Here is a 27,859-nt window from a genome sequence, read left to right on the forward strand (position 1 = left end):
AATGAGTAAGAAAAAGACCATTTTATTTTGTTTTTGTTTCAAGATTTTATTAGTGGGAGAGAGGAAGGGAGAGGGAGAGAGAAAGCACAAGCAGAAGGAGGGACAGAGAAGCAGGCTCCCCTCTGAGCAGGGAGCCCAGCCCAGAGCCCGATCCAAGGACTTGGGGATTGTGACCTGAGCCAAAGACAGATGCTTAACCAACTGAGCTACCCAAGCATCCTTAAAAAGACCAGTTTTTAATTTTTTAATTTTTTTTTTTAAGATTTTTAAAAAATTTATTAGCAAGAGAGAGAGAGAGAGAGCACATGAGCAGAGGGAGAGGAAGAATCAGACTCCCGTGCTGAGCAGGGAGCCAGATACGGGGCTCAATCCCAGGACCCTGAGACCATGACCTGAGCAGAAGGCAGACACTTAACTGATTAAGCCACCCAGGCACCAGTTTTTGTTTTTGTTTTAAGATTCTATTTATTTGCTAGAGAGAGTGAGGGCATGAGAGAGAGCTCACAAGCAGGGGGAGCAGTAGGCAGAGGGAGAAGGAGGCTCCCTGCTGAGCAGAGAGCCCACTGGGGAACTCAGTCCCAGGATCCTAGGATCATGACCTGAGCTGAAGGTAGATGCTTAACCTACTGAGCCACCCAGGCATCCCAAGATCAGTATTTTAGCAGAAATATTTGGAATGGCTTTAAGTAGGTAAAACTTGGGGAAAATATAAATGACAAAGTTCTAAAAAGCTATTTAGCCTTATCTTGATGAATAGCTTCTGGAAAGGCATGAAATGAGCACTTCTGGGAGGTAGCATGGCAGAAAAGCTAGCTGCTTTTCCCTTGGATTACTCACCCCTGGCTATGCCTTAAAGTCACCCCAGGGACTTAAAATAGGGCTCTAAGACCCTGTCCTCATTCTTCGGAATTCTGATGTAGATGGACTGAGGTGGAGCCTTGGATTTTTTTAAAGCTTATCAAGTGATTGAACTCCACTCTTCCACGTCTCTTCTAACTACCCCATCTGTGCTTCCATAATACTGTAATACTGGCAAAGATACTAATGGAAGTGCTAGGCCTTTAGCAAGTAAAAAGCAAGGTATAATTCTATTAACTTTAAAAATATTTGTGTATTTTGAAAAGTTACCTTTATAGCAGTTATCTCTGGGTTTTACGACTTTGTTTTTTATTTGTTTCTGTTTTTAACCTTTCTGAGATAGGCATATATTGCTTTTCTAATTGAAAAATCGTTAACTTAAAAAAAGTTTGTTTAGAGGTGTAGGTCCCTCTCCTCTAGATAATCAATAAGCTACAAGGGTAGGGATTTACTTTTGCTTTGGATGAATATATCTTAATGTATAATCTAATAGTCATTGCATTTATAAAACAAAAAGGTCATTTCATCAAAGCTACCAATAAAGTAAAAGGAGAGTAGCCAGTAAGGTTCTTGGATAACTAAACTGGCATTAATTAAGTTGTCCTTTCTATTATTAGCCAGAATGTTTCATTTATAGGTATCCCAGCTTTTTTTTCTGATGAATAATTAATGTTTAGGCAACAACAAATGTCTTACCATATCACATTTGGTATGTGATACCAAACATGTGATGTTTGAGTTAAGACTCAAACGAGATGTTGCTCGTTTAATATAGCTTATAAGCTATAGGCCATGTAGACACGATAAATTATCTTGGGTCTATGGTTGATTCACAGATTGACCCAAGGTAAATTCTTGGTAAGCAGTGACATCTTTTTCCCCTAAAAAATGTATTGTTTTTTTCCAAAACCAACCTCAACTGATTCCTTATACATGGAAGCCATTCAGTCTTCATAAACCCCTCTTTTTGTCTTTAACAGAACTGTCAACAATCAGCTTTACAAAACACATAGCTCTCCTAGAATTTTTTCTGCCACCTGATCAAAAAAGATAAGAAATATTTAACGCCAAATTGGTAAACATTTAATGTACATTTAAAAAATCCTTTTTAATAACAGCTGACTCCGTAATTCACTGACATAGGCAATGACAGGTTAACCGTGATTGTTTTAGATACTTTATAGGGTGGCAGGTGGGCCAAGTCAGGGGGAAATAAAGCTAGGGAAACGAAGTTATTTGACTCCTTTGGTCTCTGGGATATTAAGACCAAACTAATTGCGTCTGTTTCTATGTGAATTTCAGTTGGGGTCTTTTCCCTCCATTTCTCTGATTTGTATAACGGAAGTTATTAAGGATAATAGGCTTAATACGACTTCATTTTATTTTCAGCTTAGTTGGAGACCATCTATCTATATATCTATATAAAGATGTGTTTCAAAGTTCATGTACTTAGAGTAGAACATTTACAGAGACAATTTGAGTAAAAACAGTGCTTTTAAAAGAAATATATAAAAAAGTGCTTTCTTGACAAAAAGCTGATAAAACAAAGATGAGGCATTTTCTTTCTTTCCAGTGCCAGTAGGCAGTGAACCTCATGAAACCTGTGTTGCTTAAAGAGATTACAAACTTGATCCAATACAAATAGGTGAAAATAAACCCATTAGTTTCTTAAAACTAGGAATTTTCATATGAAAAGATGATGCATGTTCTGGTCTCTACAATAGACAGGAACACTTTTTACTCCAGAAAGTCAGGGCATTATTGGTGCATGGTGCTTGTCTCTGTATTGCTTGTGGACAGCGAACCCGCCAGCTGGTCATCCTATTTGTTCAGAAAACAAAGCAGTGTATGGCTCTAAAAGGTGTGTCTTCCTTAGATGTCGGACCGAATATGAAGTTAAAGATCAAGCTGCAAAAGGCGACGAAGTGACTCGGAAACGATTCCATGCGTTCGTCCTTTTCCTGGGAGAGCTCTATCTCAACCTGGAGGTGAGGAGAGATGGTTCTAAGTCCTGACGAAGCGTGGGAACACAAACTGATGTGGGGTGGAATAAGGCCGGGTGAAGGGAGAGGAAGAGATGGTGCCTCACTGGCCACTCAGGGCAGCGCCTGTGTTCTAATGGAACGTCCTGTCATGTTTGTTTCTCCTGTTTGCCGGGAGGCTGCTGGGAAGTAGTTACTGGGAATTTTAAAAAGTCTGTGTACTTTTGGAAAGCCATGGTTTCCTTACAAGTGTAAGCTTTTGAAGTACAGATAATCATACCTGTTTGAATTCACACATTTCGTGTGTTGACTTTCAGGTGGTGGCTCAAAAGCAGCACACTCTGCAGAACACAGCTTTGAGTTGAAAGGGCAGGGCGGGCACTAGAGTATCTAGGGTTCTTTCCACCCTAGTTCACCCAGGATTGTTCTTCTTGGTCCTGTTTTATAAATTAATCTTCTACATTAAATGCTTTTGTTCAAAGTCTGTAGCTAAACAAGTTTGTAAATTGGTGGTATATTTGGGTATATGTTAGTAGGCAAGTAAGTGCTGAATATTACTTTGTAATGAATTTGCTTGATTTTTTTTTTGACTAGTTAATCCCAGAGATAGGTTATACCTTCTTTAACTTTGATTTGAAAAGACCCTGGAACCCACCACCAAATGTGCATCTCAGTCAGTGCATCTAAAAAGTCCCTGTCCAATCTGGTGCCTAATTTACTATCCCATTTTACCATAGATGGACCTTTTTTTTTTGGCATTGTGCTTTTTTTTTTTTTTTTTAAGTAGGGACCATTCCCAGCATGGAGCTCGAACTCCCAACCCTGAGATCAAGAGTCACATGCTTTGCCAACTGAGCCAGCCGGGTACCCCTGGATGGACTTAATTTTTAAAAAATTTCATCCATTACTCTTTCAGTTTAATTTTTATATAAGCCAAAATAAAATCTAAAATGTGCTGTAAATGGAGAGTCTTTTTAAGAATGCAGGTGTTTCCTCTGTGGATGTAATGATGCCATGTCGTGGGGAGTGTAAAGTTGAGGTATGGCTCCCAATCCTATGGCTCTTCTGGCTGGAGAGCTACCTTACTTAGATGATTCTGATGCAGAACAGTATTTTTAAATAGTATAAAAAATAAGAAAATGCTGCATGTTCCAAAAAGGGTGGTAGCTTAATCGGCCTGACAATGCTTTATGATGCAATAATTAATAAAGGTGACTTACGTTATCCTGACCATACGTTATGTGTGATAAATGGGAAATTTTACCTATAGTTTACTGGTTGTATTAGAGATCTTATATACATGTAAAATAAGTCTAATTTCGTGAAGATACCAGAGCATTTCTGATTTTTGTATTGTTTAACTTAAAACACTTATTTTGCTAACACGTTAGACCATTTATTTATCTGTTATATTTTGGCATCGTTGCTTCTCATTTTCTTCTGTCCCAAAAGATCAAGGGAACAAATGGACAGGTGACAAGAGCAGATATTCTTCAGGTTGGTCTTCGGGAGTTGCTGAATGCCCTCTTTTCTAATCCTATGGATGACAACTTAATTTGTGCAGTAAAATTACTGAAGGTAGGTTTTATGTATGTTTTTCTTAAAATTAATCTTTCTACCTCATTTATGATTTAAAGGAAAGTATAGTATGCAGTGAATTCAAGATTAAATTTTTACTTTAAATATTGACACTTTGCTTTGCCCTTGAATTTAAACATTGGAAAGCCAGTATGTACTGATTTTTAGATTTTATTTTTTTGAGAGAGCGTGCACGAGTGGGATGGGGGCGCAGCAGAGGGAGAGGGATACGCAGACCCCATGCTGAGCACAGAACCTGACATGGGCCTCAGTCTCATGACCCTGAGATCATGACCCAAGCTGAAATCAAGACTTGACATTTAACCAACTGAGCCACCCGTTCTCCCCTGTACTGATTTTTTAAATATGAAAATGTAAATTTAGAAGCAAAAAAATGGAAGTCCTTCACCCTTCGTCTCTAAATTTCTTTTCTTTCCTTTCCCATGTATGTATTTGTGCCCTCATAAAATCACCCTCTTTGTGGCTTTTTTATTATCTAACAACGATCTTAGATTTTTGCATAGCCCAAAAGATTTATCTTTCTTCAGTAACTTCACTTCTGTATGTGCAGTTGTTTATGTAGGTTCAATTCCTACACATTTGGTGGGTCAGTGAACATCGTATAGTTTATTTAGAGAAGTAATGTCAAGTTTCCCTTCTAAATGCCAAACTGATATGTGTTTGGTTGTTGTCCTACTGACAGTGAGTAAGTATACTGCTTTCCCCATATTCTTATCGGTGATGGATATGATCAACCCGGGTTTGTTTTGTCATAGGTGACGGATGAGTAAAAACAAAAATCTCGTTTTGTGGTTTCCTGATCATTTGTGAACTTAAGCATTTCTTTACGTTTGTTAGCCTTTTTTTTTGTTTTTATGAATTACTGTTTTATATCTGTACATCTTTTTCCCCTGAAGTTTGTATTTTTTTTAAAATTCAGAGCTTCCATACTTTTTGTGTATTTCAAAAAATAAAAGGTTGATTAAAATATTATAGCCTAACTTCCGTAGAGAATATACCCTATAGTCATTGACACATAAAACCTGTGATTCAGGTTCTGCTTTAGTTTCTCTCAATCAGAAAAAACAGGGTTTTAGAGATTCCTGACTATTAGGTGGTGGAGAATAATTTGGGATATTTAACTTACCAAATTCATTTTATTCAAAGAATGCTTGAACTGCTACTAATAATTTTCTAATAGAACTTGTGTACTTAACTGAATTCCTTATTTTACTGATTATCTGCTTTTTTAGTTGACAGGGTCAGTTTTGGAAGATGCCTGGAAGGAGAAAGGAAAGACTGATATGGAAGAAATCATTCAGAGAATTGAAAATGTTGTCCTAGATGCTAATTGCAGCAGGTGGGTAGCTAGCCAGCCGATCTCCGTTTCTTTTTCTGTAGAGATTGTTTTTCGTCTGTTATATATGCTATAAAAAGAGTTTATATATGCTATAAAAGAGTTGAAAATCTTACAAATCTTACAAATCTTATAAAATCTTACAATCTTATAAAAGAGTTGAAATCTTACAAATCTACAGAAGTATATTTTCTTCAGAGGTATAATATTTTAGCTATGGCTTGTGTTCACCTGACCTTTTTTGTTCAGTTGTATTTATAAATTGAAAAGGTTAAGATTTTCCTGTGGTGAGATAGGAGTCCATTGAAAAGTAAAATGATTCAGACTTTAAATTGTTCAGTAAATACTTGGATAAAGTACTGTTTTAAGTCCAGTTGGAAGCATAAAAATGCAGGATAGCCACTGCCTTTAAGAACCATGTAGTCAGAGTTAGATGAAACAACTTTCAAGGCTGCTTAAAAAAGGTTATGTCAGTATAGCAAATGTCTAAAAAATCAAAGCACTTAGATGCACATGTTAAATTTATGAAACATAGTTTTAAGAATCTGTGGTAATCTAGAGTCTGACATCACTTTGGTGGATACCCTTAATTCCTTTTCAACTTCTTTCTGCAGAGATGTGAAACAAATGCTCTTGAAGCTTGTAGAACTCCGGTCAAGTAACTGGGGTAGAGTTCATGCAACCTCAACATACAGAGAAGCAACACCTGAAAATGATCCTAACTATTTTATGGTATGCCAGCATTTGCATTTTAAGTTTTGTTTATTGCTTGGATCCAATTTCAGAAACTTCTGGATAAGGTGCATAAAGGTATTCTCAAAAAAAAAAAAAAAAAAAAAATCTCAGAATTTAATGCCAGTAATTCTTTTCATTAGCTTCGGGTCACATGGCAGCCAGGAGGCCAGGTAAATAGAGGAAGAAACATGGAATCTCTAAGGAAAGGGTGGATTAGAGAAAGATCCATCGACTGGAAAGGGAAATCGGTGACTTGAACAGAGTTGTGTGGGATTGTGGAAAGAAGTTTTTCCAGGGAATTTATAACCAAAGAGCTGCATGTCACACTTTGACTTTGCACTTTATAGTAAATTAAGAAAATAAAAGTGATCCCCATACCAGTAATGTCCTGAAGCTCCTGACATGACCAAACCTAACACAACAATGGAGAAATGCTCCTAAGACCCCAGCCTTGGAAATTCCTTTAAAAATGGTGGGGAGGGGAGAATCACAAGTAAAAATAAGCTGACACAATGCTAAATCACAGCACACAGCAAAACAGTTCATCATGAGTGGGACCAACTAGACAGCAGGGTTATAGCCATAGGAACTTGAGAAAATAGAATAGAAATCTGAAAATCATAGACTTTCCCAATGAGATGAAAATGGCTATCAGGAAGCTAGTTTCTCGTGCGTGCCTGTGTTATTGAGTGCAGATGAGTGACCTTAGCCAGGCCTTATTAATTAATATGCTTTAAAAAATCAGTTTTGAAATGCTTACGTATTTGTATCACTTTGATCCATCCTAGAATGAACCAACATTTTATACCTCTGATGGTGTTCCTTTCACCGCGGCTGATCCAGGTAGGCCGTTTCACAGGCTTTGCCCCCGATTTCTTGGTAATCTCGTGAATTCCAGAAAACCATACCCTCACCAGTGTGGAGTTGTAGCTTTTTGTAGTGGGCACATTCTTCTAAGATGAGGGTAAATGTTTTTCTCCTATAAAATATTCTTTACAGGGACAAGCACTTTGAACCATTCAAATGGAAAGTCTGACTGTTCAGTGTCTTAAAACACACAGTGGGTCAGTGGGCTGGAAGAATCCCTCAAACACAACCATTTTTGTTTTATATTTTCTCTAATAATTTCATTTTTATGAAATTAGCTTTCAGGTAGTTAAGATAGAAGGGGAAGATGGTTCTAGCTCACTACATAGAGTACAACAGTCATTACTGTGGGTTAATACTTGCAGATACTAAAATTATGGGTTTCATTAATAGTCAGTAGGTCAAAGTTAATTAAAATCTAAATCTCCGCACACTTCCCCTTCCAGAAAAGGGCCTTTTATATAAAGATTGCTTTAATTGTGATAAATGGGACTACAGTATGAGCAAGGGAAAATTTTCCCATTTGATGAAAATTAGAACCATTTGGAATTTTCCCATTAGCTTCTTCTGGATAGAAGGCACTGACTATCCGGTTCCTAAAAGAAGGTGGAAAGAAGTACTGCTTAACTTTCAACTTTAAATTCTGAAACACTCAAAAATATAAAAATCACATGGGACATTTGGGTGGCTTAGTCTTTTGGGCATATGACACTTGGTTTTTGTTTGGGTCATGATCTCGTGGTTGTGGGATCAAGCCCTGTTGGGCTCCCTGTGGGGAGATTTTTAAAAAATATCTTAAAATATATATATATTTATGTATATAATTGTTATATAAACTACAAAAAACTGACTTTGATTCACTGTAAAGGATAAACCAGTGTCATTTTGCCAGATTAATGCACACTTTGGGTGTTTTTAAAGAAATAAAACCTTACGGATAACTGGTAAACCACTTTGTCTTATGACCCAGCCCTGACCCCCCACCGCCAGTCCTTCCATTGCTTCCCTCCCAGACGTAATTACCATCCTGAAGTTGGGGTCATTGTGATGTCTTTTTACTTCCTATGAGTCTATAAGCAGTGTAATATCACACAGTAGGAACCTAAATGGTATCTTACTGTGCACATTTTTTGCAACTTATTTCTTATTCAGTGTTTTTGCTGTTTATTCACATTGAAGTATATACAGCTTTGGTTCATTTTAAATGCCAAATAATACTGCACTCAGATGAAAGCACCGGTTATAGGTCCCTATTTAAGGGTAGTTGGATGGTTCACACTCGTTACTAGAGACAGTACTGTACAGACCTCTTTAAGTAGTCCTTGAGCTCCTGCGGGAGGTTCTTCAGGGTGAAGAAGTACAGTTGCTACATTGTAAGTTATGTGCATCTTCCGCTTCACTAAATGTTGCTAACATGCTTTCCAGTCTGACTATACCACATGATCTGTCCCCAGCAGAATGGGAGGGTTCCTATTTCTCATCCTTGGCAACGGTTATTACCAGACCTAATTGTTGTCAGATTGTACGAAATTGTAGATTTTCATTTCCTTTCTTACTGATAATGAATTTCTTTTCATGTTTCTCTCGACAGTTGTTTTCTTTCTTTTAAGAATTGGCTTAGTTGTAGTCTTTGCCCATACTTCTCTTGGATCACATTTCGTCTCTTAACTGGTTTGTGATTCCTTACATAGACCAGAAATGACTCTGGGCTTCTCCCAGTATATGCTGTCTTTCCATTATGTTTGTCTAGTCTTGTAGAAGCATCGAGTTTCGTGTAAATATATTTGTCTTGTTCCTGCTCTCTTTGGCTGAGAATGTTTCCGTATTACCATCAAATTCCATTTTCTTCTTATCCTTTTTTTTTTTTTTTTAAAAGATTGTTTATTTATTTGACAGAGATCACAAGGAGGCAGAGAAGCAGGCAGAGAGAGAGGAGGAGGAAGCAGGCTCCCTGCTGAGCAGAGAGCACAACTCAGGGACTCAATCCCAGGACCCTGGGATCATGACCTGAGCCAAAGGCAAAGGGTTTAACCCACTTGAGCCACCCAGGCGCCCCATAATTCTATTTTCTTCTGGAAGTCTTTGATGCTTTTTGTATTTAGGTCTTTAATCCATCTGGCTATTTTTATGTGATATAGTGGGAATTAAATATTCCATGTTCTCTTATTGCAGCAATTGGTATTGAGTTATCCACCCTCTCTTCTCGTGTAATGTCCCTCTGATGTGTACTGTGTCCCTCCTCTCTAAACTTTGATCTTACTCCTGTGTCTGTGCATGTGGACCTTTTGTCTGTCTTAATACCAATACTACAGTCTTAATTACTACTTTCCTTTATATCTTGCTGTGTCTGGTGAGACAAATTTTCTTATTCTTCAAAGTTACCTTGAATCATTTTGGTTCTTTGTTCTTTGTCTGTGTCTCATTTGTTTAACCTATTTGTGTTTTTTGTAGGCTTTTTTGTAACTCTTGTTTATAGAAGTTTCTAAACATGCTTATTTTTGTCTCATGTTTTTGTTCTGTTTTTTAATTCTAACCCTGCTATTTTTATTATCACATAAAATTTATTTTGATCTTTTTTCATTGCAATCTGATATTTAACGGTCTTAAAGTTTTTTTGGAAGGGATCTCAAACTTACAGAAAAGTTACAAAAGTAAAAATTTATACAAAGAATACCTGTCCACCCATTACTCAGATATACCTTTTGTTAACTTTTATTCTCTTTGCTTTATCGCTTTTTGTGTCTACACTTTTCTAAGCCATTTGAAGTTAAGTTATGTATATTGTGGCCCTTTGTGATTAATCTCATGTTTTAACTGCTTTTCTTTTTTTTTTTTTTTCCTTCACAAAAACTCCTTATGGCTTGGGTTATGGTAACATCTATCCCTGCCAAGGAGCCACTGGGGTAAAACTGACTTGGAACAAGGTTTTATTTGTCATACGTGGGTAGTAGAAATTTAAGGTGTAGGCCCATTATTACAAATTCTCTGAGGAACCTGTTTCTTCAGAGTACTATTGTTCCTACTTCAAACCCAAGAAAAGACAAGCAAGCTTCTTTGCTATCTCTCTTTGCCACCAGAGTGTTTTCCATTTTGTTTTCTTCCTGGTCCACCTCTTGCTTGAGATACCTACCCTTTGAAGGGCCGCGATTCATGTAGAGAGAGGTGGGCGCATGGACGTGAATTCCTTCTCTGTTTCACATGGACCCAAGACCTTGCTTTCTGACCTTCTGTGGGTTTTTCAATCCAAGCCTCTTTATTACTGAGAGCATGTGGTCTGACAGCCTCCTGGCTGGAGTAGTTATGTATGATTTTCAGTTCCCTTTTTGTTGGTCATCAAGGGACTTGGGTTTTCTTTTTTCTGAACTCATCTGTGCATTTTAAAGAATGTTTGTCTTAATCTGTTACCTCAAGTATTTGTTGCAGGAAGGTTCTACAGTTAAAATTGTCTCCAGATTGCCAAAATTGGATGTCAGAATATCACCAATCCTTTAAGCTGGAATTAGCTTTATAGAGACTGGTAATCTTGGGGGAATATGGTCTAGTGTAATTGTTGAAATTTGAGGTAGCTGTTCACAGGAAACCCAATTTTAAGGTAACTAGTTTTAATACATACTGATTGGTTTTATTATTCAGAGATAAGTACTCCATACGGACATGCTAATCTTAAAAGATACTCAGTAACTCTGCCTAAGACAGTTGGCAGATGGTGAGCTATAAAATTACCCGTATTGCCTTGGAAGAATCCAACCAAGGGAAAGTTTATATAGCTGAAACATTTATCAGGTAGCTACCTTCCAGCTGTCTCTGAGGGAAGAGAACCTCTGTGCTCAGAACCTTTGCTAGGTTAGCTAATCTGATTGAGAAACAGGGGCTAGTGGCTCTTAGCTGGTAGCTACCTAGCTCACTTTACTTCCGTGGGAAAGAGTAAGGGGAACCAGAGGCCAGTCTATTTGATTAAAATCCTGCCTTGTGGAAGGAAGAATAGGAATATGGAAAAACATGTTCTTTCCCAACAAGATAGATACATAAATAGGTAGATAGGTGTATGTGTGTGTATATATATATATACATACACACACACACACACACACACACACACACACATATGTATAAATATAAATTTAGTTTTATGGAAAAAAAGCAGCAGAGAGTATCAGCGGCATACACGTTGGCTGTGACATGTGCTCTGGTATATCTACAGTGGCCTTGAATTGCAACATTTAATTAGGAGAATAGTACAAAGATTTAAGAGCACACAGGTGGCAAAAGCAAGCCAATTAAAATATTAAAAGGCATTTTTAGGATAACTGGCTATTTTATGACTTTTGTCAGCATTCAATTTAAAAAAATTTTTTTTGTAGATTATCAAGAGAAATACCAAGAGTTACTTGAAAGAGAAGACTTTTTTCCAGATTATGAAGAAAATGGGACAGATTTATCAGGGGCTGGTGATCCGTAAGTTCTTTTTAGCTATTAACTTTCTTTGTGGTCATTCTATGACCATAGTGTGTTGATGGAGTTTAGATTAGAAAAAGGCAGACAAAGAATGTGCATTTTGATTTGATGCTGTTACAGTAGTATGTATGTGTACTTGCTTGCCAAAAATTTTCAGGAAATTGTATTAGAAAACACAGACTATGATTCTGAAAATGTATACATATCTGGAGGGGGAAAACTAAAATAGTGGTATACTCAAGCATAGTTTTGTAAAAAAGATTCTGTTTAGCTCTAGTATTGTCAGATCTTAGGCAAACTATGCCTGTTCTTCCATCTGTAGAAATAGTTGACCCCTCTTTGAGTCCTTTTCAGAACTAAGTGAAAATACATATATACTTAGAACCACATCCTGGCAGACAGTAAAAGACTCAGCTCTTGGCTGTTTAAGGATGAATTAAGATTAAAGAGAACATGGGTCACCACATAGCAGTGTTTGGATTGATGGAAAGGTGTGAGCTACAGGCCCATTCACATCTTTCAATCTCTACCTGCTATTCTTTGTAATAAAGGAAACTTCCACTACTCCCTTACCATCAGATTGCATTACACCAAGTTATAGAAGAACCAAGAACTTACGAGGTTTAGCCCCCCAGCTCTCTTAGCACTTTATGTGAATTTGGACCAGTTACTTAGGTTCTCTTTCTTCTAAGTGGAGGAGGGAATAAATTAAATCTGACTTAATTTTTCTTACATCTCATCTGTCATGTATGTTGTAGGTTGAACCACTTTTAGTCTCTCTCCCATCTAGGTACGTTTATAGGTCTGTTTGAGATCTAATGTTACCACATATTTTTTTAAATTATAATTTAAAGATTTTATTTATTTATTGTCAGAGCGAGAGAGAGTGCATGCACAAGCAGGCAGTGTGGCAGGCAGAGGCAGAGAGAAGCAGGCTCCCTGCTGAGCAAGGAGACAGATGCGGGACTCAATCTCAGGACCCTGGGATCGTGACCTGAGCCAAAGGCAGAGGCTTAACCGACTGAGCCACCCAGGCATCCCGTAATGTTATCATGTTTTTATATGTTAGTTTAATTTAAAAAATATATGGGGATGTAAGGACTCAAATCCAATTAAGAAAAAGGTTCAGCCCTATCCGGTATACCACTGGAAGTTCAAGCTGTTCTTGGCATTGAATTTCAGGTTGTCCTCTGAAGTTCTGCTTGGTACTGCTTGGTCAACATTACATGCTGTTGCCCCTGATACACTTGTGGCTGTTAAAAACACTTGTTTTAACACGTGTACTGGAAATGGAGGAACAACCAGAAAAAGATCCATCGGCAGTTAATAGGATTGTCAAGATAGTTTTGTCATACATGTAGATGGAAGGGATTATTGTGGGGTGGGGGAGACCCTATAGACATCTTGTTATTGGAGAGGAAAAGTGTAAAAAAGGGAAACGACGGGCCTCTGGGTGGCACAGTCATTAGGCACCTGCCCTTAGCTCGGGTTACGATGCCAGGGTCCTGGGATTGAGCCTCCCGCTGGGCTCCCTGCTCCACGGAAAGCCTGCTTCTCCCTCTCCCTCTCCCCCTGCTTGTGTTTCCTCTCTCACTGTGTCTTTCTCTGTCAAATAAACAAAATCTTTTAAAAAATAAAAGGTGGGGGTAGGATTTGGAATCAGATTTTGGCTGTGCCACATATTTAACCCATTCTTAAAAAACCGTATTTAGTTAACCTCCTTCCAGAGTCTTTTTTCTTTTATCTCTAAAATGGGGATGATAGGGGCACCTGGCTAGTGCAGTCAGTAGAGCATGTGACTCTTGATCTCAGGGTTGTGAGTTCAAGCCCCATGTTGGGTGTAGAGATTACTTAAAAAAGAATGGGGATGATAGTAATACCTGTCTTTTAAGATGGCTATGGGTATTCAGTAAGAATACGTATGTTTAATCCTTAATGGGTTCTTTAAAATTTGTACCCATATTTAACTGTGGAAAGCTTTGCTTTTCATCATTTTAGACTTCCTAATATTTGGGAAAATTCTGAGATGATTTTGAAGTTAGCTTCTTGTTAAGAAAGTGATTCCAAATAGATGGAATATGACTAAATTGTCATTTCAGGAATACATCTTCCTTCCTTCTTTCCTTCATTCCTTCCTTCCTGATTTGACAGCACAAGCAGGGGGAGTGACAGGCAGAGGGACGGGAGAAACAGATTCTCCACTGAGCAGACAGCCTGACATGGGGCCCAATCATTACCTGAGCCGAAGGCAGAAAATTAACCGACTGAGCCACCCAGGCACGCCTATCATTTTTTGATATTAAGTAGATAGAAAATAGGGGAGCCTGGGTGGCTCAGTCCGTTAAGCCTCTGCCTTCGGCTGAGGTCATGATCCCGGTGCCCTGAGATAGAGCCCTGCATTGGGGAGGGGGGGGGTCCTTGCTCAGCAGGGAGCCTGCTTCTCCCTCTTTCTCTGCCTGTTGCTCTCCCTGCTTATGTTTTCTCTGTCAAATAAAGTCTTAAAAAAAACAAAACTTTGCATTATTGGAGGCGAATGGCATATCCAAAATTATGTTCTAATTCTAGTGTGATTAAGGTGAAATTACTAACATACTATCAGTCTTGAGTCCCCAAATTTATATATTGAGACTTTGAATTCACTTTTAGATTAGGTTAAGAATTTAACATATGGGGGGGGGAAAAAAAGAATTTAACCCGTATGTTGGATGCCTGACTGCTCAGTCAGAAGAGCGTGGGACTCTTAAATCTTGGGGCTGTGGGTTTGAGCCCCACATGGGGTGTAGAGGTAAACCTAAATATTTTTTTTTAACGTATGTCTAAAAGGATAACAGAAGCTTAATTTCAAACACAAGACCCTGAGAATCCAGTGTAAAATGTAACTCCTCAGATTAAGCGTTTGGTTGGAGGACTGACATGTATATAATTCTGAAAAGTGCTTGCATTCTATAACAGTCTAAGAAAGTTATGTCACCATACTTTTGTGTGTGGCTTAGCATCTTTGATATTTCTGAATTGAAAAACATGAAACTTATGAGTCATCTTTACTTCTTTCATAGATACTTGGATGATATTGATGATGAGATGGACCCAGAGATAGAAGAAGCTTATGAAAAGTTTTGTTTGGAATCAGAGCGTAAGCGAAAACAGTAAAGATAAATTTCAACACATCAGTTTTATAAAGCAGTTTAGGTTATGGTGATTTAGCAGAACACAGGAAAATGTGTCACACTTATACCAAATTAAGGATGTTGAGTTATGTTACTAATGTATGCAACTTTAATTTTGTTTAACACTATCTGCCAAAATAAACTTTATTCCCTATAACTTAAAATGTGTATATATATATAATAGTTTATTATGTACAGTTAATTCCACTGTTTTGGCTGCAATAAAATCGATTTTGAAATAAATGAAATGTTGAAAGTAAATTTTGGTAGTTGGTTAGAAGCTTACCCTTTAAATTCTACTTTTCTTGAGGGGAAAAAGTCTTAGCCTGGAAATACATATTATTGCAAAATGTAGCATCCTTTTTTAGATGAGTATATAGCTTTCATTTAGTTTTACGTTGTCCCAATGAATTGGGTTTCAAATATGAATCACCGTCATGAAATCTTTAGCACTGAAGTCTTAGAGTGTACCATTAACAACTGATTCACATATCCAGATGTTATTCGATACCAAGGGCTTTTAAAATATCATTAAAAAAAAAAAAAAAAGACTTAAAACTCCCAACTAAACAACCAGGATTCTTCACTTCGGATTTATTGGAGTTGTTCTCTCCCTCCCTGCCCCCACCCCTCAACTTGATTACCCTAAAGCGTGGAACATTATTCTGCTTTATTTACGGCTTTCATTTTTATTTTGTAGCATGAGTTGCGTTGACTTTTTTACTAGAGAATTTTACTAGATCTTTGTCACTCAAGTTTTCACCTGCTTTATAATTGATACACCCTGAGGATCACTTTTCTAATACTTTTACTATAATGTAGTACCACCTTCGCCCTATTTAAAAATTATTTGTACCTAATGTCAAAGCCTTTTTCCAACTAACTAAAAGTAAAACTTATGTACAAAAGGATTGCTTGTAAATATGCATGTAAATAGTTCTGTTAATAACCCACTGTTTTACATTTGGTACATCTGTGTCTGCTAATACAGTTAGTTTTCTCACTTTTCTTCTTGTTTGTTCGGTCTGGATTAAAATTAGACTTTGAAAATAAAATTTAAATAGTTTTGTTTTCCTCTAAGTTTTTGGAGTGGTATCCTGGTATTTTAAAGAATTTCTGTTGAACTTTCATGTGAGAAAAATTAAGTGTTTTGAAATCAAACTCTGCTAGGATAGATGATGTCCTATTCAGTGTGTGTTGAGTAAGAATTCAGTTATGAGTCTACTTGGAAAAATTAACAAATATAAAACAACCTTCAGATTCCTTATTTTAAAAGGGAATGATATATATGATTGGAAGTTTTGGAACTTGTAATAGGATTTTTTTTTTCAAAATGGTTCCTGTAATATGGTGGATAATTACCTTAATCTGAAGTTCTCCAAAGACTGTGATCATTGTAAATCTTGGGGGCGAGAGGGAAGAGGTGTAGGGAAGGGGCAGTACAATAGACCAGGGGCCAAGGACATGATGACTGACTGTGCTTTAAACTTCTCACAGTTGCTTGTGAATAACCATCCAGCTTAGTCTGCTAGCTCCTTGTCACCAGTCACTGCTGTACTCAGCAGCTACCAGCAGGATCATCATGTGTTCCGGTTACTAGTGCTGTTTAAATAACCGCCCAGATTTAGTGTTTTCAAACAATAAGCGTTTAGTTATGCTCCTGGGTTCTGTGGTTCAGGGATTTGGACAGGGCACGGCTTTTTCTATTGTGCAATGTTTGATGCCTCAGCTGGGGAAACTGGAGGTGGTCAAATGGCCGGGAGCTGTAATCATCTGGGGGCTTCTTCACTCGCACAGCTGGCTGGGCAGAGAGGACTGGAAGCTGTCACTTGGCCAGACCCACCGACGCGTGGCCTGCCCATGTGACCTGGACTTTTCACAAACATGGCAGCTGGATTTTGAGAGGGGGCGTTGTAGAAGACTCAGGAAGAAGCTGCATTTGGAAGCTGCTTACAGCATTAACTTCCATTATAGTCTTAGTTCTGAGTCACTGAAGCCATATCAGATAAGAGGCCACCAAGAAATGTGGATATGTTTTAAAACTGTAACGGTATATCCTGAAAGGAAGAGCTAGGCCTGTGTTGCGTTTGTTGGCCATATCTTCGACAGAAACATGTGTCCTCAATCTCTTGTAAAGATTACTAGTACAGTCTCCAGTGAGCAAGGGCACACAGGTGTTAGTGCAGGTCATAGGCTTGTGTTCTGGTAAAGTACAAATATTTGTTTGTACAAAATCAGGCACTTGTGTCATTAACCCAACCTTTTGTCTATATGTTGTCTGTGCCCTTCCAGCCAAAGACTACCAGGAACATACATATACCTGAGCAGGGTGGGCTTTAGTACTTTTGCACTAAAGCAGAATAGGCACATGGGGAACGCTGGGCTTGTAATAGGACTTGGGCTTTGGTTAGAGAATTTGGGAGAGGGTCTAAGAAACTGGAAGCTCATGTGTCCAGGCTGACCTAGTCCAACCGTGCATGGACCCAACGGTTGCTTCAACCAGGCAGCTAGAGATCATGTTTCTGGTAGGTTTGTACTAGTGTAAATTCACAATTGCCACCTAAGCTGCCAGCACTGCCAATAATGCTACTGTGTTTATTACCTTGCTTATTTCAAACCCTCCACTCTGTTCCTCATGATTCACAGAAGAAATAGGGCAAATGTACACAAATGCTTCTGCATTCATTCTATCCCTCCTCTTGTACAGGAAGTATCCCTCCTGTTCAGGGCCAGCTACTCCACTTGTTCTCGAATCCCATGCCCTCTCACGCTCTCGAACTCTGCTGTTACTTGGTCTGTACTTTTTCAAATCCCTCTATTGGCCCTTTGCATGAGCTGTTGAACATGTCATTCCTCTCATCAGGGGAAATCTGGCCCTCACATTTCTCTGCAGTTCTGCTTCCTAGCCAGATTGTTTAAGTGTCCCATATTCGTTTTCCATTTCCTTCCTATTTTGCTCTTCAGACCTATAGCTTCTGCTGCCCCTATATACAACAGCCCGTGGTAGAGCTGCCAAGGACATTTATGCCACTAAATGATACCTGACTCTAGCTTGTTCTTTGGGCAGTATCTTGACACTATCAAGGGGCACCAAAATTGAAAACCTCTAGGCGTCTGGAATAGAATAGCCTTTTTTCGGGCTGTTCCTCAGTTTTTGTGGGATTCTCTTAACTAATGTGTAAGTACTGGTGTTCCTCAAAGCTCAGTCAACATTTTCTTACGTCACTATATCCTTGGACTATTTAATCCTCTCCTAAAGCTTCAGTTAGCAGCTATCAGTGTTGACTTCCAGATTTGTTTCTAATCTGTTTCTAGACCTTTGTTAATATATCTGAACTAAGAAGACTTCTAAAATTGAAGCCCTGCTGGGGCGTCTGAGTGGCTCAGTCAGCTGAGTGCCTGCTTTTGGCTCAGGTCATGATCCCAGGGTCCTGGGATTGATCCCTGCATCAGGCTCCCTGCTTGGCAGGAAGCCTGCTACTCCCTCTTCCCTTCACTCTGCTTGTGTTCCCTCTCTCTTGGTGTCTCTCCCCACCAAATAAATAAAATCTTCAAATAAACTAAAGTCCTGCTATTCTCTAAATTTTCTTGTGTCTGTCTTATTGATGGCACTGCCCTCTGTCCACTCGCTCCAACCAGGACTCATGGAACTGTTTTTAACACTGTTCAGTTATCTCCAAGACTGTTGAATTTGATCTAAATATTTCTTGGAGCTGTGCTCTCCATCCTCACTGTCTAATCTTGAGTCTGAAATGCCATCTCTCCCATTGTGTTTTCAAAAGACTACTGGGCTCCCCACATCTCTTTGCATCATACAATCCGTTCTTCACTCAGACATTCCAGGGATCTTCTAAAGTACAGAAGCGTCACAAAACCCCTTAGTAGTAGACAGTTAACAAATAGAAGAGTCTTAGTCATTAGAGAAGAAAAAGGGGAACAGGACAGGACCTAAGTCAATGCATGTAATACAAATTGATGTTACTGATCAATGAAAACAGGGCATCTACGGGTGGCTTTATTAACTTTTACATAAGATTGAGGCCAATTTGCTTATCAGACTTTCAAAAACAGATGAATTTAAGGAGTTAGATTTCTTCTTATTCCTTGGTACTGCTGCCTTTGCTTAAAAAGCCCAAATTACGGAGAGAGCCCAAATGTCCATTGACTGATGAAATGTAGAATGTATACACAATGCAATGCTACTCAGCCATCAAAAAAAAAAAAAAAAATCTTGCCATTTGCAACAGTGTGGATGGAGCTAGAGTATATTATGCTAAGTGAAATAATGCAGTCAGGGAAAGAAATTACCACATGCTCTTACTCGTGAATTTAAGATAGAAAGCAGATGAACATATGGGAAGTGGGAATAGAAAAAAAAGGAGAGAGGGAAACAAGCCCCAAGATAGTTTTAAGGATAGAGAACAAATTGAGGGTTGATGGAGGGAGGTGGGTGGGGGATGGGCTGGATGGGTGATGGGTACTAAAGAGGGCAACTGTGGTGAGTGTTGGGTGTTGTATATAAGTGGTGAATCACTTAATTCCACTCGAGAACCAATATTGCACTGTATGATAACTAAGTAAAAAATTTCGAAAAACCCTGTAATAGACTGCCATCACTTTTTAAGACAAAACCCATAATTCAGAAGTCCATAATCTGGCCCTTGCCTATCTCTGAGTCCCCATTCAGGCTTCTCTTTCCTAAACCCCCTCTTTAACCATTCTTTTAATTTTTTTAGTTTTTAAAGATTTTATTTATTTATTTGACACACAGAGAAATCACAAGTAGTCAGAGAGGGAGGCAGAGAGAGAGGGGGAAGCAGGCTCTCTGATGAGCAGAGAGCCCGATGCGGGGCTCGATCCCAGGACCCCGGGATCATGACCTGAGCTGAAGGCAGAGGCTTAACCCACTGAGCCACCCAGGCGCCCTCTTTAACCATTCTTAAATCAAACTAGCCTGTTGAGGGGGCAAGATCTTTCCTTTGGGCCTCAGGGTCTTAACACAGACTGCTACCACTGCTTGAAACACTTTCCCCACATTGTACTTGGCTAACACCTACTTGCCCTTTGGGTTTCAGTGTAAATACTTCCTCAGCCTCAGGTCTGTGCACTACAGTCTCACAGACCTCTGTATTTTAGTTTAGGAGCAGTTAGCCACTACTGTGATCAAATTAGTGTCTACTCCTTTCATTCCATAGAATCTCCAACCCCCACCCCTCGACCCTAGATCGCATTTCCTGCTTTATACCCACGGTGCCCAGCACATAGTAGGTTCCCCATAAACATCGGATGATAATAAATTTAGCAGACACGCTGCTTGCTATTTTAGAAAAGAAGTGCAGATACACACTTCGTACCAAATTAGGAAGAGGACTCTATCTTTGGCCAAGTTTCTGTTTGGCTGTTTTTTTAACAGCTTGTTTAGGTTATTTTATAAGCATTACTCCACTAAAATCCACTCATGTAGTTAGCATTTGGCCAAACGGCGCTACAGGAGATCACAACCTGGTGGGACCGGTCCCAACTCGATACGGACAGTAAAAATCAAGCGGGAAGCAACCACGTTCAGGACTGGGAAAGCCCGCCTCCCCTACTTCCGGTCCCGCCCTTCGCTAGGAGCACGCCGGGGACTGGCCGCCGGAGCGGAGGGCGCGGACGGGGCGGGACTTCCTGTCTTTTTCCGGAGAGGAAGGACGCTTCCCCGGGTTGCGGGAAGATTTGAACTGCTGTTGCTTTCCTGTGTTTTGTTTTTTTGTTTTTTATTTTTTACGGGTTCATAGTTGGCGCTGCCGCTTCTCCCCCGCTACCCAAACAGGACGGACGTCTCGGCCAAAACACTCTCTCTGTGACCTTATTCCCTTGCGGCCGTGATTGTTTTCTCTCATCGAGAAACATCACTTGTTGGTAATTTGTCAAATTCAAGAAGCAACCCTGGAGAAACAGTCGTGGGCAGGCTCCAAGCATTTTGGCAAAGTAAAGGGGCCTTTGGCCTCCTTTCCACGACTTTTCATCTCAGAACTGCCGTGTGAGTCCAAGACGTTGGTTGTTTTGGTGAGGCCTTTTCACTAACTTGCCGTTGATAGCAAGTGCAGACTTGTGGCTTTTTTTTTTTTTTAATCGTTAAACACTTAGACGTAATGTACCGGGTGGTGAAAAACAAACAGGAATAAGATGGTAGAGATGAGGCTGTGAGTTGGAGCTGGATTATGTTTTCTTATAATATGCCGGGAACTTTAGATTTTCCGCTGTTTCTTGTGTCTGCTTGTTATTCAGAATAACAATTATATCTCAGTAACCTTTTTTTTTTTTTTTTTAATTAAAAACTTGGCCAAACGTAGAGACCTTTTCCCAGTTGGCAATCAGAAAACACAAGTTATCCAACCTGTTTTGTTTTTTTTTTTCCTGAAATAGCAAGTGGATATCTGAGTGTATATGTATATGTGTGTGTATGCTTTTATTACTATGTATAAATACATTTATTGCTATGAATATTTATTGTTTGTGAAAAGAACAAGCACCTGAACAAGTGATGTGAACTTGGTATGGTCTGCATTGTGGAAAGTTATCTGTAACAGCAGTACTGGAAATGGAGAGGGAAAAAACTGAAGAAGGTGCAAGATAGCTGCAGAAATGGAGGGGAGGGTTGACGGACTGAAATGGAAAAGGAGCCAGTTTCATAAAAGAAACCTGCCAAATCAGCAAGATATGTTATAGGGGTGTGGAGAAAAACAGTGAAAAGTTAAATATTGCTAACATTGAGATGCCATTAACTCAAATTGCAAATTCAGGAGGAGCAGGAATTTTGAAATTCACTTACTTAATCTTTCATCATTAAATAAATATTTATTGCACCCTTATTATTTGCTAACTGTTTTTTCTTTTTTACTTTATTTATTTGACAGAGAGAGATCACAAGTAGGCAGAGAGTGAGAGAGAGGGAAGCAGGCTCCCTGCTGAGCAGAGAGCCTGATGTGGGGCTCGATCCCAGGATGCTGGGATCATGACCTGAGCTGAAGGCAGCGGCCCAACCCACTGAGCAACCCAGGCGCCTCAGCTAACTGTTGTTTTAAATGCCAGTGATACTACTGTGAATAAGATAGATGAGGTCTCTGGTCTGATTTGAGTTTGTATCCTAGTGGAAAAAGACAAAAAGCGGAGAAATTAATAGAATCAGTTTTGATAGTGATAGATGGTATGAATAAAACAGATGAAATGAATTAAAACGGGACTGGGAGGGATGCCTGGGTGGCTCAGTCTATTAAGCTTCTGCCTTTGTCTCAGGTCATGATCCCAGGGTTTTTGAGTCCTGCATCCCACTCCCTGCTCCGCGGGCAACCTGTTTTTCCCTCTGCCTGCTGTTCCCACTGCTTGTGCAGTCTCTCCTTCTCTTTCTCTCTGACAAATAAAATCTTTAAAAGAAAAAAAGTGATTGGGAGATGGTTGGAAACAACTTTAATTGAGATGAACAAGTCAGGCCTTTGAGGAAGTGGTATTTAAGCTTAAAAGACAAAGATCCAGCCATGTGATAAGCCAGGGAAAGGGCAAACTAGGCAGTAAGAACAGTGCAAAGGTTCTGAGATAGGAAACAGCTTGTTTTGAAAACATTAAAAAGTTCAGTGTAGCTAAAGTCCTGAACAAGGAGAAGACAGTTGAAGATGACATTTGGAGAGGAAGATGAAGCCAGATTGTGTGGCTGTTATAGATCACAGTTCGGAATTTTATCTAAGTGCAAAATGGTAGATTGTGAGCCAGGATGTGCTAGACCCTCTGGCTACTGTATGTAGACTGGACTTGAGGGAGTTAATAGTGAAAGTGAAATTAGGAAACGCTATAGAAGTCTGCTTTGGTGGGAGTGATGATGTTCCATTTTCGTCATATTGATTAAGTTTGGTTTATCTCTGGCACAAGGACATGAAGAGAGGTCTAGCAGGCAGCTTGAAGTTCTGGGGAGAATTCAGGTGGATTTGGAAGTTTTCTAGAGAGGGGAAATTAATAAAATTGTGTGAATGTCCTCAGGAGAAACCATATGCTTTAATGTGTACTTCTATTCTAACATAGTTTACAAAAGATTATAATCATATGCACCTGATTACATACATTGAAAGGGGGTAAGATTTTTTTTAAAAAGCAAGAGTGGGCATAAAAGCAACGTGAGTGGTTATAGTAAGAAGAGATGAAATGAGACTAAGGTCCTAAATCCTTGATTTAAGAGAATGGTGAAAGGAAATGATTACACTAAAAACAGAGGTAGGGGTCCCTGGCTGGCTTAGTTGGTAGACCGTGACTCCTAATCTCAGGATCATGAGTTCAAGCCCCAGGTTGGGTGGAGTCTACTTAAAATTAAAAAAAATTAAACTAAAGACAGAGGTAGATGTAGTGGGAGAAACCATGGCACTCCCTCCTTTTTAAAGACAATTAAAAGGCAAAGGAAAAGAGAATTTGGTGCAGGGGAAGGTAGAAAACATTGTCACAGAGTGATCAATTTAGTAGGATGAAAACTGAAGTTACTGGATGTAGGAAGATTTTGGTGACCATAATGAAAAATTTCAGTAGAAAGGTGGAGGAAAGCTGGATTACAATGGACTGAAGACAAATGGGAGAGAAGGTAGACAATGAGTGGATATCATATCCAAGTTTTTTGGTAGGCAAAAAGAGCATACTGGGGGAAGTTACTTTTTTCTGTCAGGTGAAAGTTGATCACCTGAGTAATAGGAGATAATGTCCTAGAAGAAGATAGATTAGTGTTTAGAAAGGAAAGTCTTAAAAAGGATGATTCCTAAGGGCACCTGGGTGGCTCAGCTGGTAGAGCTTCCAACTCTTGGTTTCAGGTCAGGTCATGATCTCAGGGTCCTGAGATGGAGCCCGGCGTTGGGCTTCACGAGCAGTGGGGAGTCTGCTTAAATATTTTCTCCCTCTGCTCTCCCCCCCTCCCTCTTTTCCTCTCTCTCTCTCTTTCTCTCTCTGATAAATGAATATATTTTAAAACAAAAAAGGATGGTGTTCTAAAGGGAGATGGATAAGTGTCAGAGAAGGAGGCGATGGTGTTAGAAAGGAATCATAAGATTTACTGAGCTGCAGGATGCCTGGGTGGCTCATGGGATGCCTGGGTGGTTCAGTCAGTTAAGAATCTGCCATTGACTCAGGTCATGATCCCTGCATGCTGGGGTCGGGTCCTCATTGGGCTCCTTGTTTGGCAGGGAGCCTGCTTCTCCCTTGCCTGCCACTCCCCCTGCTTGTGCTCTCTCTCTCTCTCTCTCTGACAAACAGACAAATGAATAAAATCTTTTTAAAAAAAGATTGGGCTCCTATAAAGCAACATTGGAATTCTGGTACTGGGATATGTGTTGTCTGGTTTGATCCTTGCAACAATCTTGTTTCTGTGCTCCATTTTACAAATAAGGAAACAAACAGCCCGAAGCTTTAGCTAGTAAATGGGGGAGTGTGAATGGAATCCAACCTCTAATTCCCTTTTGGTCAAACCTATATGGAAAACACAGGTGATGACAGTCATTTTAGAGACAGGGAAGAGAAAATTGAATTCATTGAAATAAAAGTAAGTCTAAGACACTAGAAGTTTAATTAGCTTGCTCAGTAGTGACATGGAACTACTTCTTTAATTTCAGACTAGGAACAAAAATCCAGGAACACTTTTTCAGTGTTCTTTTTTCTTAGGCCTAATAGTTACTTTTGGCCTGCCTTTTGCATATATTACAAAGGATTTGCTATATTCTTATTGCAAAGAGGGAATTTGCTTGCTATATGAAATGACTTACTGAGCATAAAATTTACAAAAGTTAAACCTCAGGAGAACTAAAGCTATTAAAATTATAAAGGCAGTTATAACTTGGTGGGCTTTTTTCTCCCTCTAGTTTATCTTTCCACATTGGAGTAAAGCCCTAGGGGTTAATCAAGGCATTCTGTTCAGGTTGTTAATTTCAGATCATTTAGAAGTATGTAGTAAAATAATCACTTAAAATTTTATTTTAGAGAGAAAGGGAGTTGGGGGGTAGGAGCAGAGGGAGAGGAAATGGAGGGGGGGCAAGAATCTCAAGCTGACTCTGGGCTGAGTGCAGAGCCCAATGTGGGGCTCGATGTCACACAGGACCCAAGCCAAAACCAAGAGTCAGACGCCTAACCAACTGAGCCACCTGGGTGCCCCAATAATCACTTTTCCCCCAACAAAAATAAACACAAGGGAAATGCATTTTGCTTATGTTCTTGGAAAATGCATCCAATTTTTTATGATAGAATTTTTGTACCTTAAAAGAACTATTTGTGCCACTCTATTTCCTATTTCTTTCAGTCTTCACCTTGGAAGGACGTTTTATCCCCAGTCCTAGTAATGGCAGCTGAAGTGCGGATGGTACTTTATGAAGATGATTCAGTGCAAGTGCACTATGTTGATGGTTCCAGACTGCAGCTTTCTCCGTGTGGCTCCGAATTTTTATTTGAAAAGCCACCTCCTATTTCAGCACATCCTTTAGAACAACCAGAAAGAATTCGGCAAAGGACACACTTTGTTATTAGCACTTACCGAGTGAGTAAAGATGACACAAAAACGGCTCTTTCTGATATCAGAATATTGTTGAGGTGGTCAGAATATGGAAAGTAGTTAGTGTTCCAGATTACAGTCACTCTAAATTGATGTTCAAGTTATTTTACATTTTTGAAGATTACGTTTTGCATTTCTTTTTGTAGGAGCAACTACAGCGAGCCCTAGATTTTCGAAATTCTTTTGCTGTTTGCCCTTTTTTATCTGAAAGCATCATACCTTCTGAAAGAAAAAAGGTAATTTTTTAAAGCTTTTTAAATAAGTAATATTTGAGGGCAAGCAAATAGAAACAGGTAGTTTCATATTTAATCTTTTTCTTCATGAGACTTGGGAATACACACCTTGCTATAAAATGCGTAGGCTTGTATTTTTCACTAGACTAGGATGTTCTGGTATGTTAAATACTGATTGAGACTCTGAAGGTACATAGTTCATCTTCCTGCCTTTTTCTTTGTAGCCAAAGATTCTACTCAGAACTTTTTTTATTGTGACTTTTTGATTCTCAGAAGTATTCAAAAGCAAGAAATTATGTGGCCATTTTTAATAGTTTATGTGCAGTTCATGTGCAGTAGAGATGTATAATTTATAGGTATACACATTTTTTTTTGCTTGTATTCTATTTTGAACTTTTATGAATAATATTATAGCTATCATTTATTGAGGATTTACTATGTTCCAAGAACTAGGAATGATATTTAAAATATTTAATAAGACCAGTCAGTATGGCATGGGTTCCTAATCATCAAAATGGATGTCCAGCCAGTCAGAACAGGTATATTCAGCCCCTTTTTACAGGTGAGGGAATTAAATCTCAGAGAGTTTACCTAATCTTGTTCATGGACATTTTCTAAAAGGCAGTCAGGATTTGAATCCAGTGTATCTGACTCTGAAGACTGTCTTTTAATCACTTTCCACTGTTGTCATGATGGCAAAGGAGTCGAGAAAAACTATAAGGTGTAACTTAGCCTATAAGTTAGTACTACTAACTTTTGAGTAACTTTTTTCATTGAAACTGTATAATTTGCTATAGTAGGATTATTAGATAATCTAATTCTAGAAGAGAGAATTTTTTTTTAAAACCCAGCTTTGCCATCAGTGAACACTGTACGAACATCTGTACACATAAATAGCATATAAGTTTAAGAGGCTTTCTTGATACTAGTTTTTGTGAATTTAAGGTTTTATACAAAGGGAAGCTGAAATGTTTAACTGTTGCCAAGATTAATTGATTAAAAGACTGTTACATGACACCTACTGTTTTTATTTTATATGAAGAGATGCTGTAGGCACTGGCACCAGTTACAAGTCTGTTTGCTATTGGTCAGGATCAGTTTACCTTTGAGTAATTCAGGGTTTTTTTGTTTTTAGATTTATTTATTTATTTGAGAGGGAGAGAGGGTGCATGCAAATGGGGGAGGGGCAGAGGGTGAGAATCCCCAAGCAGACTCTGCACTGAGTGCACAGCCCGACACAGGACTCAATCTCATGACACATGAGATGGTGACCTGAGCCAAACCCAAGAACCCAATGCTCAACTGACTGAGCTACCCAGGCGCCCCTAGTAAGTCAATTTTTTAAAAAACATTGCTCTTTAAACTACCCAGAATTTATTTTAAGGTATGGTATGACAGGTGCTACTTAGGATAGGTACTTTATACACGTTATCTTAATCTATTTGATAGCCCTTTGAGATAACTTTTCCCACATGCTATTCAGTAATTCCAGTACAATTCATTAAGTCATTCTCCCCTTCCCTCCTTGTTTTGAAAAGTTTATGTTGTCACCTGTAACATCTTAAGATATGCTTGATTCTGTTTCCTTATTATCTGAGTTGCTCTGTCAATGATTTTTATACTAGTTCTACACCATTTAAGTTGTGATTGCTTTTAATGTAGTACATTGTGTTGTTTGTACATTGTAGTGCTGGTCTTCCCTCATTAATATTCTTTTTCAGGGTAGACTTTTGGGAAGGGCTGAAAATCTATCTCTGATCCTTTTTTTATTTTTTATTTTTTGGTGAGTAGCAAAGCAAGGTTTATTGATCATCATTCATTTCAAACAAAAATATGTCTAACACCTCATATAGTCAGGATCATTTTTTTCTTTTTCCTTTCTTTCATTTTTTATATGTATGTGTGTGTTTATTTTACATCTCTCTAGGCGAGATAATCTTAACAATATCAAATATTCTGTGGAAAAATGCATATAGAACAACACGTGGCTCTCCGTTTTTCATTCTCTCTAGGTAGTAAAACACAAACCCAACTTCAAGAGATTTCTTGCCCAATATGTAAGTATCAAATGTATGGAA

At 38.8% G+C, this 27,859-nt stretch overlaps 2 protein-coding genes across 10 annotated transcripts in view; both read left to right on the plus strand.

The window, feature by feature from the left end:
- Nucleotides 1-16,054, plus strand: part of PAIP1 (poly(A) binding protein interacting protein 1) — a 32,118-nt gene extending 16,064 nt beyond the window's left edge. For all 5 annotated transcript variants that reach the window (XM_032337456.1, XM_032337455.1, XM_032337451.1 and 2 more), the window contains 7 exons: nucleotides 2,735-2,846; nucleotides 4,293-4,418; nucleotides 5,672-5,778; nucleotides 6,390-6,507; nucleotides 7,299-7,353; nucleotides 11,739-11,832; nucleotides 14,889-16,054. In XM_032337456.1, the coding sequence (XP_032193347.1) occupies nucleotides 2,735-2,846; nucleotides 4,293-4,418; nucleotides 5,672-5,778; nucleotides 6,390-6,507; nucleotides 7,299-7,353; nucleotides 11,739-11,832; nucleotides 14,889-14,982 (706 nt within the window). In that variant the 3' untranslated portion in view covers nucleotides 14,983-16,054. The remainder of the gene's footprint in view (nucleotides 1-2,734; nucleotides 2,847-4,292; nucleotides 4,419-5,671; nucleotides 5,779-6,389; nucleotides 6,508-7,298; nucleotides 7,354-11,738; nucleotides 11,833-14,888) is intronic.
- Nucleotides 16,055-19,912: 3,858 nt separating this feature from the next.
- C3H5orf34 (chromosome 3 C5orf34 homolog) overlaps nucleotides 19,913-27,859 on the plus strand; it is a 33,439-nt gene continuing 25,492 nt past the window's right edge. For 3 of the 5 annotated variants that reach the window (XM_032337457.1, XM_032337459.1, XM_032337461.1), the window contains exons 1-3: nucleotides 19,915-21,047; nucleotides 25,300-25,533; nucleotides 25,695-25,784. In XM_032337457.1, the coding sequence (XP_032193348.1) occupies nucleotides 25,339-25,533; nucleotides 25,695-25,784 (285 nt within the window). In that variant the 5' untranslated portion in view covers nucleotides 19,915-21,047; nucleotides 25,300-25,338. Of the gene's footprint in view, nucleotides 21,048-25,299; nucleotides 25,534-25,694; nucleotides 25,785-27,859 lie in introns of all 5 variants that reach the window. The other 2 variants (XM_032337458.1, XM_032337460.1) reach the window with 2 other exon arrangements.

The sequence above is a fragment of the Mustela erminea genome, chromosome 3 (assembly GCF_009829155.1).
Source record: "Mustela erminea isolate mMusErm1 chromosome 3, mMusErm1.Pri, whole genome shotgun sequence".
Classification (NCBI taxonomy): Eukaryota; Metazoa; Chordata; class Mammalia; order Carnivora; family Mustelidae; genus Mustela; species Mustela erminea.